Source organism: Nelumbo nucifera, chromosome 3, assembly GCF_055504915.1.
Source record: "Nelumbo nucifera cultivar China Antique chromosome 3, China Antique-T2T, whole genome shotgun sequence".
In the NCBI taxonomy this organism is placed as follows: Eukaryota; Viridiplantae; Streptophyta; class Magnoliopsida; order Proteales; family Nelumbonaceae; genus Nelumbo; species Nelumbo nucifera.
In genome coordinates this window covers 79,583,419-79,599,263 of record NC_142651.1, presented here as the reverse complement: position 1 = coordinate 79,599,263, position 15,845 = coordinate 79,583,419, and the positions used below count along the sequence as shown (strand labels likewise).

At 43.2% G+C, this 15,845-nt stretch overlaps 1 protein-coding gene across 2 annotated transcripts in view; it reads right to left on the bottom strand.

Annotated features, from left to right (window-relative positions):
- DELTA-OAT (ornithine-delta-aminotransferase) overlaps nucleotides 1-15,845 on the bottom strand; it is a 90,274-nt gene that overhangs the window by 47,594 nt on the left and 26,835 nt on the right. For both annotated transcript variants that reach the window (XM_088900092.1, XM_088900093.1), the window contains exon 7: nucleotides 1,077-1,174. In XM_088900092.1, coding sequence (XP_088756218.1) covers nucleotides 1,077-1,174 — 98 coding nt within the window. The remainder of the gene's footprint in view (nucleotides 1-1,076; nucleotides 1,175-15,845) is intronic.

The following is a 15,845-nucleotide window of genomic DNA, read 5'->3' as shown; positions in this document are numbered from 1 at the left end:
CCCTTGAGGCAAGCCCAAACAAGTCCATGCTAGGGTTTTAAAATCTTAATCCCTACAAAAAAATGATTTTATAATTTTAATTGTCTTTTAAAAAGAAATTTTATTGGCTAAGATTGTTCATTCATTCATCCTAATAAAATATCTCTTTTAAAATACAACTAAAATTATAAAATAAGGTGGACCTTGGCACCAATGGTTGGGTTGCTCCATTGAAACCTGGGTGGCCAGGGTTCAGATCTTGAAAACAGCAGCTCTCTATGTGCAGGGGTAAGGCTCCATATATCTGTCCCTCCCCAAACCCTGCATTGGTGGGAATTAAGTGCACTGCGCTGCCCTTTTTAACTAAATTATAAAATCTTTTTTATTTGTAGGAATTAAGAATTTAGGACCCTAAAATGGACTTGTTTGGACTTGCCTCCAGGAGTTTGGTACAAAGGTGGCTTGTAGAATTAGGAATGCAAAATCTTTAACACCACATTAGCCATTTAAAGTAATGCAATTGGGAAAAATAAAGTGATTTAAAGTTTCACATGCTTGAATGTGTTTTGTATGTTTGATTTTAATTTTACATTTTCATTTTGAATATGTTTTACATGTTATGCTTATGTATTTTAATTTGAGTTAATAGGATTGTTTTTAAACGTTTGTTTTAAAACTTAAGTTCATAGTTTTAATTAATATTATGTCTAATATTTTTAATTCTTTTTTAATGTTTGATTATTTGGAATTTGCATTTTTACGCCTTGCTTCCAAAAGGTCCGTGCCTCAGGTGTAAAATGCCCCTGGTGCTTTTAAAACACTGTTGTAGCAGCACTTTCTCATAACCAACTTGGATATGATTAAATTTCACAAGAGCAACATGGTGATTGGATTGGGCCAACAGGTGAGGCATGAAGATTCAGAGAAGCACCAAATTTTTCACAGCTAAGCTGTCTCTAAACCTGCAAGATTCAGGTCCCAACTTGAAAGACAGGGCACCACTAATTATGCTTCATGGGTCAACCCAATAATAGTGCACTAGGGAATTTCAAATGAACTAATCTATTATGAAATCAAGATCATTAAAAACCACAAACCTTCCATGTTCTCCTGCCTTGATACATAGCATTACATCCTTGTCTGCAAGCACCGCGCTTAGGGGTAATATTCCAGCACTTATTGCTTTTCCTAAAATCTGGATTTGACAAGTGTAACTAAAGTTATCAAAAACAAAACATGGAGGCATGTAAGTTTTGAACAAAATTACATAATTATAGTGGGTAATTATAACATAGACGGCAGTTGGCATGCAGAGATTGGGTATAGAAATTTCAGGATGTCTAGCATAAAAACATCCTAAAATAGAGTTGCTTCATCCAACAGAAACAGATCAGCATAAGGTGAGAAATGTGGGACCAAAATCCAAGAACCACTGGTCATAGTTTGTCCATTCTAGGGTCATTTTTTTTTCCACACAATGAGTAAATACCACTTCTGAAATGAAGAGCTTTGGTACTGTTAAAATATTTGATTAGCTATCAAATAAGCCTGAGGAGCTGTTTGATAGCAGATGAAGCGACTGAACTTAATGATTTATTGCTTTGTCTTTTATTGGATAAAATAATTAAATAACAAAATATTCAAGGTAAGCAACCCAACTTCAGTTTCAGCAATTATGGAGCTCACAACCTCCTTAATAACTTCTTAACTAAACACAAAGAATAAAACATTGGATTCAGACACTTCAGCTGTTATCCAACAGCTCCGAAGAGAATCTATTTCAGACAGCAAATCAACAAGTTATATAAAGGTTATGAGGAAGGCATGTCAGATTTCCTATAGGCATTTATTGTGTTTCCTAGTTTAAGTATCTAGTTCTAGAATTGGATAATAAATTTAGTTTATGGAAATATGACAGACTCATGAAATCTCCATTTCATTTCCCATTGTTAGAGTGAGCCGAATAGGGGTAGTTTAGTAATCTCATGTCAGTTAAGTACTTTGCTTATGTTGCTGTTTTATTAGAGCACTCTGCCCCACACTTAAGTGTGGGCAGTTTAGTCTTTGTAAGTGTTGAAAGCTAAATTACTGTAGCCGAAATAGCAGAAAAGAGAAGAAGAAGAAGAAGAGATGCAGGAATGTCGAACTCCACTACTCAGTCGACAGTACTATTATTTATATTATGGTGTAGTACAATGATACAGGAAGTTACTAGAATGCCCCTGATTAGTGATGGGACACCCAGACAACTTAAAACATTAAACAGGATTAGGCCCATTAACAAAGGCCCAATACAGGACAACTTAAACTTAAGTATAGGCTAATAAGAACTCTTATCAGCCGAATACTCATACATACAAAGACTTCAATCCAACACTCCCCCTCAAGCTAAGCATGGATATCAATCATGTTTAGCTTGCCAAGCCTGTCCCTAAACTTTGCTGCTGCCAGCCCTTTAGTCAGTACATCCGCAATTTGCATCTCAGATGGAGTATAAGGCACACAGAGTTCACCCGAGACAATTCTTTCTCTAACAAAGTGCCGATCAATCTCAATATGTTTTGTCCTATCATGCTGCACGGGATTGTTGGCAATGTTGATGGCAGCTTTATTGTCACAATACAGCCTGAGAGGACCTTCAGCCTTAATGCCAAGTTCATTAAGAAGAGTTCTGAGCCATAAGAGTTCAGCAACCCCGTGGGCCATAGCTCGATACTCTGCTTCTGCACTTGATCTAGCCACTACATTCTGCTTCTTATTGTGCCATGTGACCAGGTTTCCTCCCACAAATGTACAGTAACCCGAGGTTGACTTCCTGTCTCCAACAGACCCAGCCCAATCTGCATCAGTGTAGGCTTCAATTTCAATTCTATTGTTTTTCCTGAAGAGAATTCCCTTCCCTGGGCAAGTCTTCAAGTACCTGAGAATCCTTTCAACTGCTTTCATATGAGGAATCTTTGGAGAGTGCATAAATTGACTGACAACATGCACAACATAAGCAATATCTGGCCGAGTGAGGGATAAGTATATCAGCTTCCCTACCAATTTTTGGTATCTCTCTTTATCATAGTAGTCCTCCCCTACTGATTCCTGCAGGCCATGGTTCCGTTCCATTGGAGTATCTGCTGGCCTACACCCCATCATGCCTGTTTCCTCTAGGAGGTCAAGAACATACTTCCGTTGACATATGTAGATTCCCTCTCTTGACCTGGCAACTTCAATCCCAAGAAAATATCTCAAATGACCCAAGTCTTTGATCTCAAATTCAGAAGCTAGAAACTCCTTCAGCCTTTTTATCTCTTCCAAGTCATTCCCGGTAATTACCATATCATCCACATAAACAATGAGTGCAGTAAGTTTGCTATCCTGTCTCCTTATGAACAAGGTATGGTCTGCACCACTTTGAGTGTACCCCACTTTCTTCATGGCCCCACAGAGCCTCTCAAACCATGCACGGGGAGATTGCTTCAACCCATATAATGCTTTCCTCAGTTTGCACACCTTTCTACTAAAGTCATAGCCTGGTGGAGGTTCCATAAATACCTCTTCATGAAGGTCACCATTTAAGAAGGCATTCTTCACATCCAGTTGATGAAGTTCCCATGAAAAATTTGTTGCTAGTGACAATAGAACCCGAATTGTGTTGAGCTTTGCTACCGGGGCAAAGGTTTCTTTGTAGTCAATCCCTTCTTTCTGAGTAAACCCCTTTGCCACAAGTCTGGCCTTGTACCTTTCAATGGACCCGTCCTCCCTGTGCTTTACAGTAAACACCCACTTGCACCCAACAGTGGTCTTCCCCTCTGGCAGATCCACTAATTCCCAAGTTCTTGCTTTCATTAGGGCTTTCATCTCTTCATTCATAGCTTCTTTCCACCTTGGATCAGACACAGCCTCTGAGTACCTAGAAGGAACACGCACAGAGGAAAGAGCAGACACAAAGGAGTGATAGGTAGGAGATAAATGTGAGTAAGAAACAAAATCAGCAATGGGGTGCCGAGTGGTGCAAGAGCGGATAGGCTTACGGAGAGCAATAGGAAGATCCAAATCAGAAGTATGAGAGTTGAAATTACCTTGGATTGTAGAGACAGATTGATCCGAGTCCAACTGGTTGCTGTCATGAGGTTGAGGACCCCTTTTCCTTCTATTGTATGTAAGTATCTCTTTTTGTTGCCTACTGGAGCCTTCAAGAACATCTGCAGCATCAGGAGAGGTAACCGGCACAGTGGGAGCCTCACTGGGTTGACCCGGAATGTCACAACAAGGAGTAGGAGGAGAGGATGGAAGACCCGAGGTAGATAGGGGAACAAAAAAGGAGGGAGAATGAGAATCCTCTTCCATCCCACTAGTCTCCCCCTGAAGAGGATTCTGAGAAGACTGAAAATAGGGTTGAGACTCAAAGAACACCACATCTCTGGTGACATACTTTCTCTTGGAGACAGGGTCATAACACTTGTAACCCTTTTGTGTAGGAGAGTACCCCAAGAATATTCCCTTTGTAGCCTTAGGATCTAGCTTAGTCTTCTTTGGATCCTTCACATGTATGAAACATATACAGCCAAAGACCCGAGGAGGAAGGGGAAAGTCTGGAAGAGTGGGGCACAAAACAGAGAAAGGGGTTTTCATACCCAACACCTTAGATGGCATCCGGTTTATCAGATATGATGCAGAAAGTACAGCTTGAGACCAGTATTGCTTGGGGACTTTGTGTTGGAATAGTAAGGCTCGAGCTGTCTCCAATAGATGTCTATTCTTGCGCTCAGCAACTCCATTCTGCTGAGGAGTATAAGCACAGGATGACTGATGTAGTATGCCAACATCTTCCAGGAATAAGTTCAAGGATTTTTCAAAGTATTCAGCAGCATTGTCTGACCTGAATTGCTTAATCTTCTTATTAAACTGTGTTTCAATCATCTTGCAAAATGCCATGGTTATCCGTGGTACTTCATCCCGTCCTTTTAACAGGTAGATCCATGTACAACGAGAGTAGTGGTCAATAAAACTGATAAAGTACCGGAAGCCATCAAAGGAAACAATGGGTGAAGGGCCCCAGACATTAGAATGAACCAAATCAAAAGGAGCACAAATTTCATTGCTAGAAATTGGATACACAGTTCTACATTGTTTTGACATTTGACATACTTCACAGGTTAGACTCTGACTTGGAATGCCCTTAAACAATTCGGGAAACAACATTTCTAATGAGGAGAAAGACACATGACCTAGCCTAGCATGCCAAAGATGCAGCTTAGCTATTGACTCCACACTTTCCGGATTACTAGCAGCAGATGCTTGTAAGGCTGAGCCGATGTCTGCATCAAGGTAGTAGAGGCCTCCATACTCATGACCGCACCCAATCGTTCTCCTTGTCAATCTGTCCTGGAAGACACAATGAGTAGGGAAAAAGGTCATACTACAGTTCAAATTTTTGGTAAGTTTTGAAACAGACAAGAGATTTGAGGTAAGACTGGGAACATGTAAAACTGATTTAAGAGAGAGGTCCTTGCTTAGGTCAACAATTCCCTTTCCAGAGATAGTGGAGAAAGACCCGTCAGCAACTCTCATCTTATCCTGACCAGACAACAAATGATATGAAGAGAATAGGGAAGACATATGTGTCATATGGTCAGTAGCACCGGAATCAATAACCCAAGAAGTAGAGTCAATAGAGCCAGTGGCACTGAAGGCAGAGGCTGTACCTGATCTAGCAAGAGATGTAGAAGCAAAAGAATTATTTCTTAGACGGGCTAATGCCCTACTAAGGATCTCAACCTCACTAGCAGAGAAGCCCAATGTACCAGTTCCAGAGGAATCAACAACCTGTCCCATAGGAGAAGAAGACACTGTTGGTGTATTTTGTGAGTTGTCATCATTGTTGCTGGCGACGAAATTCCCACTTGCCGCAGGCCTGTTATCTCTAGAAGAAACATCTCTGGGTATTGAAGACATCTTGAATGCAGCCACTGTGTAGGTGACACTGATTGAGACTAGCCGAAGCAGTTCTGAAGGTTCTGAACCAGTTCTGGAGCAGATCTGATTAGCTGAAATGATCACAGCAGGTTCTGACAGCACTCGACACAGTTTCAGACTTGCCGAGACTGTCACAGTTCTGAAACAGTTCAGTTACAACAGCAAGCAAGGAGTTCTGGGCTGGTAACCGACCTGAAGCTAAGGGTTCTCAACTATTGTGCTATGCAGACTCCACTTGAACTTTGAGTACTGCAACTGTAAAGAGAGTGTCCTTCCTTGCGGCCAATACTAGGACTGCTGACATTAGTCCTCAACTAGGGTTCACAGTGCTGAACAATCTGGAGCTGGCAGCTCCCTAGGTAATCTCACAGCAGTGGTGAGGGGTTTCGGACTGATAACCACCCTGAACTTGGAGCTGTTTGCCACATTGCTATGATGGTAGAAGTGTTCACAGTGCTGGTAGAACACTAGATAGACTTCACTTGGGCTGAACCAAAAACTGCAACAGTTCGGGTACAGTAGTGAGTGAACAGTTCGAGGCTGCAACAGTAGCAAGTGAACAGTGGGCTCTGTAGAAGAAGCTAAGTCTGTGCGAGTCTTGCTGGAGCACCGAAGCTGTAACTGTAGAAGTAGCTAAGCCCCTTTCGGCTAGTGCTAGGATTGCTGAAATCAGTCCTCAACTAGGTCTGTCCTACGCAGACCTCTCTTAGTAGCCAAATAGCTACTATTTGCTGGAAATAACCTAGTAGGACATCTACTTCTGGGTCTTACTTCCCTTGAGTCCTACAACCAAGAGAAACCCTAGGTTCGAACTTGCTTTACTCTTACACCCCTGGGTCTTCACTACAGCAACCCAGAAAAGGGAGAGAGAAGATGAAAAGACAACAAGAGAAGAGAGTGTGTGCCGGCTGAAACCAGGAAGAAGCTAATGCTCTGATACCATGAAAGTTAAATTACTGTAGCCGAAATAGCAGAAAAGAGGAGAAGAAGAAGAAGAGATGCAGGAATGTCGAACTCCACTACTCAGTCGACAGTACTATTATTTATATTATGGTGTAGTACAATGATACAGGAAGTTACTAGAATGCCCCTGATTAGTGATGGGACACCAAGACAACTTAAAACATTAAACAGGATTAGGCCCATTAACAAAGGCCCAGTACAGGACAACTTAAACTTAAGTATAGGCTAATAAGAACTCTTATGAGCCGAATACTCATACATACAAAGACTTCAATCCAACAGTCACTCCCCCTTCTCTTCGTCGGTTCTGTTGGTGGCAAAGCAGGATGGAACGTGGAGGTTCTGTGTTGACTATAGAGAACTCAATGACCGGACGATCAAAGATAAGTTCCCTATTACCGTTATTGACGAACTGCTGGACGAGTTGCATGGTGCCCAGTATTTCCCTAAGTTGGACCTCAGGTCCGGATATTTCCAAGTTCGCATGGCTCCTGGTGACGTGAAGAAGACTGCTTTTCGCACCCACCATGGCCACTTCGAATTTTTAGTCATGCCATTCGGACTCTCCAATGCACCATCTACATTTCAGTCACTAATGAACAAGGTATTCCAGCCCCATCTGCGCAAATTTGTTTTAGTTTTCTTTGATGATATCCTCGTTTACAGCAAATCATGGGTAGAGCATGTCCACCATCTGAGGACCGTTTTCGTACTCCTACGCCAACACAGCTTATTCCTGAAACGGTCCAAGTGCTCCTTCGGGGAGCGACAGGTTCTTTACCTCGGCCACATCATCCATGGGCAGGGTGTAACAGTTGATAGTTCCAAGATTCAGGCTATAACAGAATGGCCCAAACCTCAATCCACCAAGGCCTTACGTGGGTTCCTCGGTTTAACGGGTTACTACCGCAAATTTGTACAGAACTATGGAGTGTTGGCAGCCCCGTTAACCAACCTGTTGAAGAGAAACTCCTTCCGGTGGGACGATGCAACTGATGAAGCTTTTCTGTCACTGCGAAATGCACTGTCTTCAACCCCTGTCCTACAATTACCTAATTTCGCCCTCGAATTTACAGTCGAGTGCGATGCTTCAGGAGTGGGTATCGGGGCCGTACTACAGCAGCAAGGGCACCCGATCGCTTTCTTCAGCCGCAGATTGGCTAACCGGCATCTGAAGCTTCCAGCCTATGAGCGCGAACTAATCGGCCTTGCCCGAGCCATCCAGCACTGGAGGCCGTATTTGTGGGGGCGGTCGTTCATCATCAAAACTGATCATTACAGCCTCAAATACTTGTTAGAGCAGCGTCTCACCACTTCCCCTCAACAGCATTGGGTTAGCAAACTGCTCGGGTTTGACTTCCGGGTGGAATATAAGGCGGGATCCTCTAATCGCGCAGCTGATACCTTGTCTAGGCGAGAAGAAGATGTGATGGTTCTATGTAGCATTTCCCAACCTCGGATCTCTCTGTTTGACGACATTAAGAAGGCAGCACCACAGTCCCCAGAATGGTCGCTCTTACTGCAGAAGATCCAGACCGGCACGGCCGACCCCGATTGGTCACTTCACGACGGGTTGGTACTGTATAAGGGACGAGTCCATCTTCCAGCTGACTGCCCGTTGATTCCCACCATCATCACCAGCATCCATAACTCCACCCACAAGGGCATTCAAAAAACACTATACCGCGTCCGGACTGATTTCCATTGGCGAGGTATGAAGACTTCTATTCGAGATTTTGTCCAGAATTGCTCCACATGCCAACAACACAAATGGGAAAACCTACACCCGGCAGGCCTCCTTCAGCCCCTTTCCATCCCATCGCAGATCTGGGCCGACATCTCCATGGACTTCATTGAGGGACTTCCCAAGGTAGGGGGCAAATCAGTTCTCTTTGTGGTAGTCGACCGCTTCTCTAAATACGCGCACTTCATTCCTCTATCACACCCATACAGTGCCACTTCGGTTTCCCTCGCCTTCTTTACACATATCTTTCACTTACATGGGTTGCCGGAATCCATCGTCAGCGATAGAGACCCGGTCTTCACTAGTGCCTTCTGGAAAGAGTTATTTCGACTACACGGCACCACCCTGGCCTACTCATCAGCTTACCGGCCACAAACCGACGGTCAGACGGAAGTGGTTAACCGCACTATCGAGATGTATCTCCGCTGTTTCGTAGGCGATCAAACTTGACGGTGGTTGGAATGGCTTCCTTGGGCCGAGTACTGCTACAACACAGCCTACCATTCCTCCCTCGGCATGACTCCCTTTCGCGTCGTTTACGGCAGGGATCCTCCCCGCTTGCTGTCCTACGAGCCTGGATCTACTCGCTTGGACGCAATCGATCACTCCTTACAGGACCGCGACGCCCTCCTCGCCGACGTCCGCATTCGCTTACAGCAGGCCCAGCTCCGCAAGAAGCTCCACTATGATAAGCACCACCGGGAACTGTCGTTCGATCCAGGACAATTTGTTTGGTTGAAGCTCCAGCCCTATCGGCAGCGCTCCTTGCGCCACAAGGCTGCCCCGAAGCTGGCCCCTAAGTACTATGGGCCCTACAAGGTTCTGCAACGGATTGGCAGTGTGGCCTACCAGCTGGAATTGCCAGAGACTAGCCGAATTCATGATGTCTTCCACATCTCCTTGCTGAAACCATTTATGGGTGTTCCCCTGGACCAAGTTCCCTCCCTGCCACCCTTGAAAGATGGCAAACTGGTCCCCCAGCCTAAAACTGTCACCCGCTCTCGTTTTAATCGTGGAATCCTTGAAGTCTTGGTGGAATGGTGTGATCTACCACCAACAGAAGCCACATGGATCCCATTGGCAGAGTTCCAAGCCACATATCCAGCTTTCGAGCTTGAGGACAAGCTCGTAGTCCAGGAGGGGAGTAATGTTATGAACGCCTTCCTCGGGAAGACGTACCATCGCCGCCGGCAGCAACAGGCCCCGGGCCCACCGCCAGCAGCAGCAAGGATTCAGTGATGCTCATCCTACCCAGTTCGGCAACAGCAGCCTTATCTAGATTAGATTAGCTCATTTTGCTTGTTCTTATCTTATTGTTCTTATCTCTTATCTTGTTAATAGCTTATCAGATTAGGATTAGCTTAGCTTATCTTATCTTGTTAGTAGCTTATCAGATTAGGATTAGCTTATCTTATCCTTAGCAAGATAAAACTGGAAGTCTCCCTATTCAACAAGGAGACTCCCTTTGATTAGGACTCTTGTAATCTCCTATTTAAGGAGACCCCATTATTGAATGAGATATCAAATTATTCAGTCAGGAGTGAGTTAGGAGAGTTGGTGATCTCTTGGACAAATCACCGAAGGTGCCAAGATAGGTTCATCACGAGCAGGAAGGAACAAGGGAAAACAGGAGGTTTTCCCCGTGGACCGACCCGTGACGAGATCCTATTCCCGGGCCCTCAACAGATGTCAAGTTGTTATGTGCTCTGGGTTGAATCTGGGTTTGGTATTGGGTATGGAGCACCTGTTCTCTTAAAAGGATAAAGCTTATCTCTTAATAGAGTCCAGATCCAAATCAGATTTGGATAATCTCCTAATTAGATTAGGAGAGTGCTCCATAATGAAATAAAAGAAGAAAAGGGTGAACTAGACAAGAACACCTCTCTCTCTCTCTTGTTCTCTCTTTTTCTCTCTGATCTTCCAAGAAACCCTAGAACGACCTAGGCTTTCAAGAACTGATTTTTCTCAGTATTCTTCTTTGTTTTTGCAAGAAAAACTCAGAAGAATTTCAAGCTCAATTATCCCACTGGAACCAAACAAGTTGGATTGCAGATTTGCTGAAAACAAGTGTTACTGAATCGGTTCTCTGTACACCATGCCATCTTCAGTTGGAGAATGGTTTTGGGTTTGATATTGGGCGTGAACTACCACCTTGGGAGCTGCACTTTGTGGTCTCCGTATCAGGTATAATAACCCTTCTCTTTGGTTCCAATCTGGTCCGGTTCAATGCAAGAACAATCCTGAAATTTCAGATTTCAGTTTACCGGGAAATCAATTCCTGAGAAGGTTAGAAAAATTTTTGAAGCTCCCAACCATATTCCAACATTGGTATCAGAGCCAAAAGGTTCAGTTCTTGAACCGAACCGAATGGCTTCCTGCATTTGTCCATATTGAATTCAAACCATCACACTGTCAGCCCTAGTTATTTAATTTGATTAATTGCTGTTTATTTGCTTAAGTGATTGTGAATCATAACTGAAAATTTTCAGATCATAAGCCTTGTGATGCATGCTTTGGACACCAAACCCTAGGCTGATTTGAACTAGTTTTGGTCCAACTCATATGGGCCGAACCTATGGTTTAATGGGGACTGATAACAGCCCCTTAGATTGCTGATTAAGTGATCAAGATTGGATCTTGACTCGAGGTTTGATGGGCCATTGCATGGACCAATTCAGCCCATGCTTGTAAAACCTATTTAGAGTTAGATTAAAGCAAGGATAGCCCATTTTAGCATGGACAGCTATATGGGCCGAACTACTTTTTGCAGTTGGCCTCATATGCCAAGATAAATATTATTAGATAATTGGGTCCATTGATGGGTTAATCATGTGTTTAGTCTAAATGGATCTAAGTTTTACAAGTTTTTATATTGATTTGGATCAATTATGTATGTGATGTGCTATGTGAATGTGATCGATCATGGCCATAAGTGCTTGGCCCATGAATTGACTTATGTGGCTCTCTACAATCTACATGGCCGAATGCACACCATTGCCATAATGCCCATGGACCATTGCATGATCTCCTTTCTAATGGGCCCTTCTCTTGTTTCCCCTCCAAAGAGGAACCCCACGAGAACCCTAGCCCATTAAGGGCCCACTTGAATTTGACTTTATAAAAATCAGTGAGAGCCACTGTGGTAAAACCTAAAGCTGACCTAGGGACTGATATTTTGTTCCATCATGAATAATATAAGTGTTATATGATAGGGAATATCATAAGATGGTATCTCTAAAGGCCTTCTGTCATTAGCATGAAAGTCAGCTGAATTGGTGGGCGGGGATGCACCATAAAATTGGGCTATCCATTTCACTGAGTCGGTTGGTGGGAATGCTTCATTGGATGATAGGGGCATCATATACTAGTGGAAGGGGCCTATCTTAAAATGGAAGACTCTCTCACAATGTACCATGGGGCTTTTCGATATGGCGAGTCAACACAATTCTGATCAAATCAGCCCAGTTCAAAATGGGCTTTAGGCCCAATAAGTATCAAGCGCTCAAAAGTCTTCCAAATTACTGCCCAGTTGGGCTTCTTTGTATGGCGTGGGACCCAAGCATTGATCTACACACCAGCAACATGGGTTCGGCCCAGCCTCTGTTACAAGGCCTGGCCGAATTCACTGGAGGGCCCAGTGAACCCCCTGAGCCCATCATATGGACCCTATGGGCCCAACACTTACACTAAGTGGTCCCTGGGCCAAGCCATCTTATAAAAACCCAGGGACTGTGGACAGGTGCAAGATTAGCCCATCAGGTGTTATCCCAAATGTCCTTACAATTAACCTCTCAGCCCATAATGATCAAGCACTGCCCGACAAGAGAGGACCTCTCCCTCGGCTGCAAGAAATAGTGCTACACTCTCTATTTACATGGATCTCGAAAATTAAAACCATTTGCAAATATTTTGAAACCATACTTAAATATATATATCATATATATAAATTTTGCAAAACAAAATTCCAACGATTGAAATCAACTGCCGGCAGTTTGGTTTCCATCAGAGAGAGTACATCCCCGATCATTACCTTTGTCCGACAAAGGGGCTGATCCCGTCACTAGGATCACCCACTTAGATGAATTCTCAGACTGTCCCAACATACCCAGGTTTTGACCCCTGCTAAGGATCTCACTGATTGGCATATCAAAGACAGCCCAATCCGACACTTAGTGCAATACCATAATCGGGTCTAGGGGTCAGGTGTAACTTTCTAGTTTTGCCCATCAATCTCCAAGGTCCAGGGCAATATTGGAAATCTGGTCCTGTTCAAGGGTTCAAGTAATCCTACACTGCATGTGCCTTGGGTCTCACCCTAGCGGCTGAGACAAGCCACCCCAACAGTTGGCAGCACACCAATGTCAGCCTTGGTAGGATAAATCTCCCCAAACTTATCCAACGGCTGTGAACATTTAAGACCAACACAAGTCTCATTAAATATCCAATTTTAGGGTCTTACACACAGAAGTATACCACACAACATGAATCAAACATGTACTTCATTTATTTACATTAAATATCAAAAGTACATCAAAACTTATTGAAGCTAAGGGCATATAAAAACTGTCCAACATACTATTCACACCCTGAAGAGGTCTTCTCAACTTTTTTAAGAAAATTACAAATGGGACCTTGAATAGGCACTGATGTGGACGCGTATTGGGAGCAGCAGCAGCAATGATCCGGTGTTCTCATCCTATCCAATTCGGCAGCAACAGTCTTATCCATTCAGTAGATTAGATTAGACTATTTTGTTATTCTTATCTTATTAAGTTAGTAGATTAGATTATCTTATCTTATTAGACTAGGATTAAGAGAGACTTATCTTATTAGAGTAGGATTAAGAGAGATTATCTTATTAGATTAGGATTAAGAGAGACTTATCTTATCTTATCAGTCTTATCTTATCAAGATAGAGTTCGAGGTCTCCCTATTCAGCAAGGAGTCTCCCTAAGAGCAGGACTCTTGTAATCTCCTATTTAAGGAGCCACTATTATTGAATAAGGGCATCCAAAATTTCAGTCAAAGAGAAGAGTAAAGGAGAGTTAGGGAGATCTCATGGACAAATCACCCCTTAGGTCGCCACGATAGGGTCAGCACGCAAAGGGAGGGGCAAGGGGAAACTAGAGGTTCTCCCCGTGGACCGACCCGTGACGAGATCCTACGCCCGGGCCCATAACATTTTGGTATCAGAGCAAGGCGTCATGGGTGGTCTGGAACAGCTGCCGTCCAAGGTCCACGAACTCGAGCACCGACTCATGGTTTTTGGTATCCATATCAGGTATGCATCTCCCTCTTTGGTTGGTTTCAAATCTGCTCTAGTTCAAAGCAAGACCGGTCCTTGAAAAATGCAATTTTTCGAAACATAAGGAATTCGATTCCTAGAAAGATTAGGAATACTTTGAAATTTTGCCCAGCCATCTATAATGGTTTGGCCATCCCTTTCTCAGAAACCCTAGGTCCACATAGGGGTGGCAATTTTTCGCCCAACCCGCTAAATCCACCCAGTATGTGATAACTTTTTATTTTGATAACTTTAGGGCATCATTTCAGGGGTATTTTAGACCTTAGACTATCTAATCTATACCCTTTTTCCAGTTAAGTTCAATATTTTGACCTTTGAGGGTCCTTGTGCAAATTCTGGGTAAAAACTAGAAAAATGAAAGAGTTTTCTGCAGGTTTTTTGGAAGCTGGTGAGAATTCCAGCTGAGAAAGGGGGTGTTTCTGTGAAAAACTGAGCACAGAAGGGTGCCTCCTATCTGCTAAACCCAGATAGGCGCCTTTCCTGTAAAATAACTCTCTCTTTGAAGCCCTAGGCGCCTCCCACAAATTCATTTCACCTTTAACAAACCCTAGCCACCCCTAACTGCTAAATCATCACCTTCCACTCCACGCTAACATCTAATCTGAATGATCCAAGCCTTTTGTGGGTCCCATGCCATACAAATCAGACCTAGGTTGGCCATGCAACACCCTTGGGTCGTGAGCCTTATAACCGGCGGGTCTAAAGCCCATAACTAATATGATTAATTAAGTTGTCACATGACAACTTAAGTTGTCATCTGACATGGGGCGAATCTGTGTTTGGATCTGGGTATGGAGCACCTAATCCTAAAAGAAGATAAGGTATATCTCTAATTAGAGTCCAGATTTGATTTAGATCTAGATTATCTCCTAATTAGATTAAGAGATTATAAATGAGGACGGGGCAGACCAGTCCAAGAAAGCTTCATAGTTTTGTAGTTTCTGGTCCTCTCTACATCCTTTTCTCTCCCAGCTTTTCCCCATTAGACAACAGATATTTTGGGACTGATATAGATCAGTTCTCTTTTGATTTTTCCAAGAAAAATTAAGAAGAATTTCGTGCTCACCACCCTAGTTCGGTCCAAGCAGTTGGGTTGCAGTTTTGCTGAAAATTGTGTTGCTGAACCGGCTTCAAGAAAACGCTGCACCATCTTTAGTGGATGCTGGTTTTAGGACTGATTTGGGCGTGAACCTCCACCTAGGGATCTACATTTGTGGTATCCATATCAGGTATGCATCTCCCTCTTTGGTTGTTTTCAAATCTGCTCTAGTTCAATACAAGACCAATCCTTGAAAATTGTAGTTTTTCGAAAGATAAGGAATTTGATTCCTAGAAGGATTAGGAATTTTTTGAAATTTAACCCAGCCATCTAGAAAGGTTCAGCAATCGATATGATCGATCCTAACCCTTTCTTCATCCCTTTCTTAGAAACCCTAGGTCCAAATAGGGGTGGCAATTTTTCGCCCAACCCGCAGAACCCACCTAGTATCTGATAACTTTGTATTTTGATGCCTTTAGGGCATCATTTCAAGGGTATTTTAGACCTTAGACTCCCTTTTTCTAGTTAAATTCAATATTTTGACCTTTGAGGGTCCCTGTGCAAATTCTAGGTAAAAACTAGAAAAATGAAAGAGTTTCCTGCAGATTTTTTGGAAGCTGATGAGAATTCCAGCTGAGAAAGGGAGTGTTTCTATGAAAAACTGAGCACATGAGGGTGCCTCCTATCTGCTAAACCCAGATAGGCGCCTTTCCTATAAAATAACTCTCTTTGAAGCCCTAGGCGCCTGCCACTAATTCTTTTCACCTCTAACAAACCCTAGCCACCCCTAACTGTTAAATCTTCACCTTCCACACCACCGTAACATCTAATCTCAACGATCCAAGCCT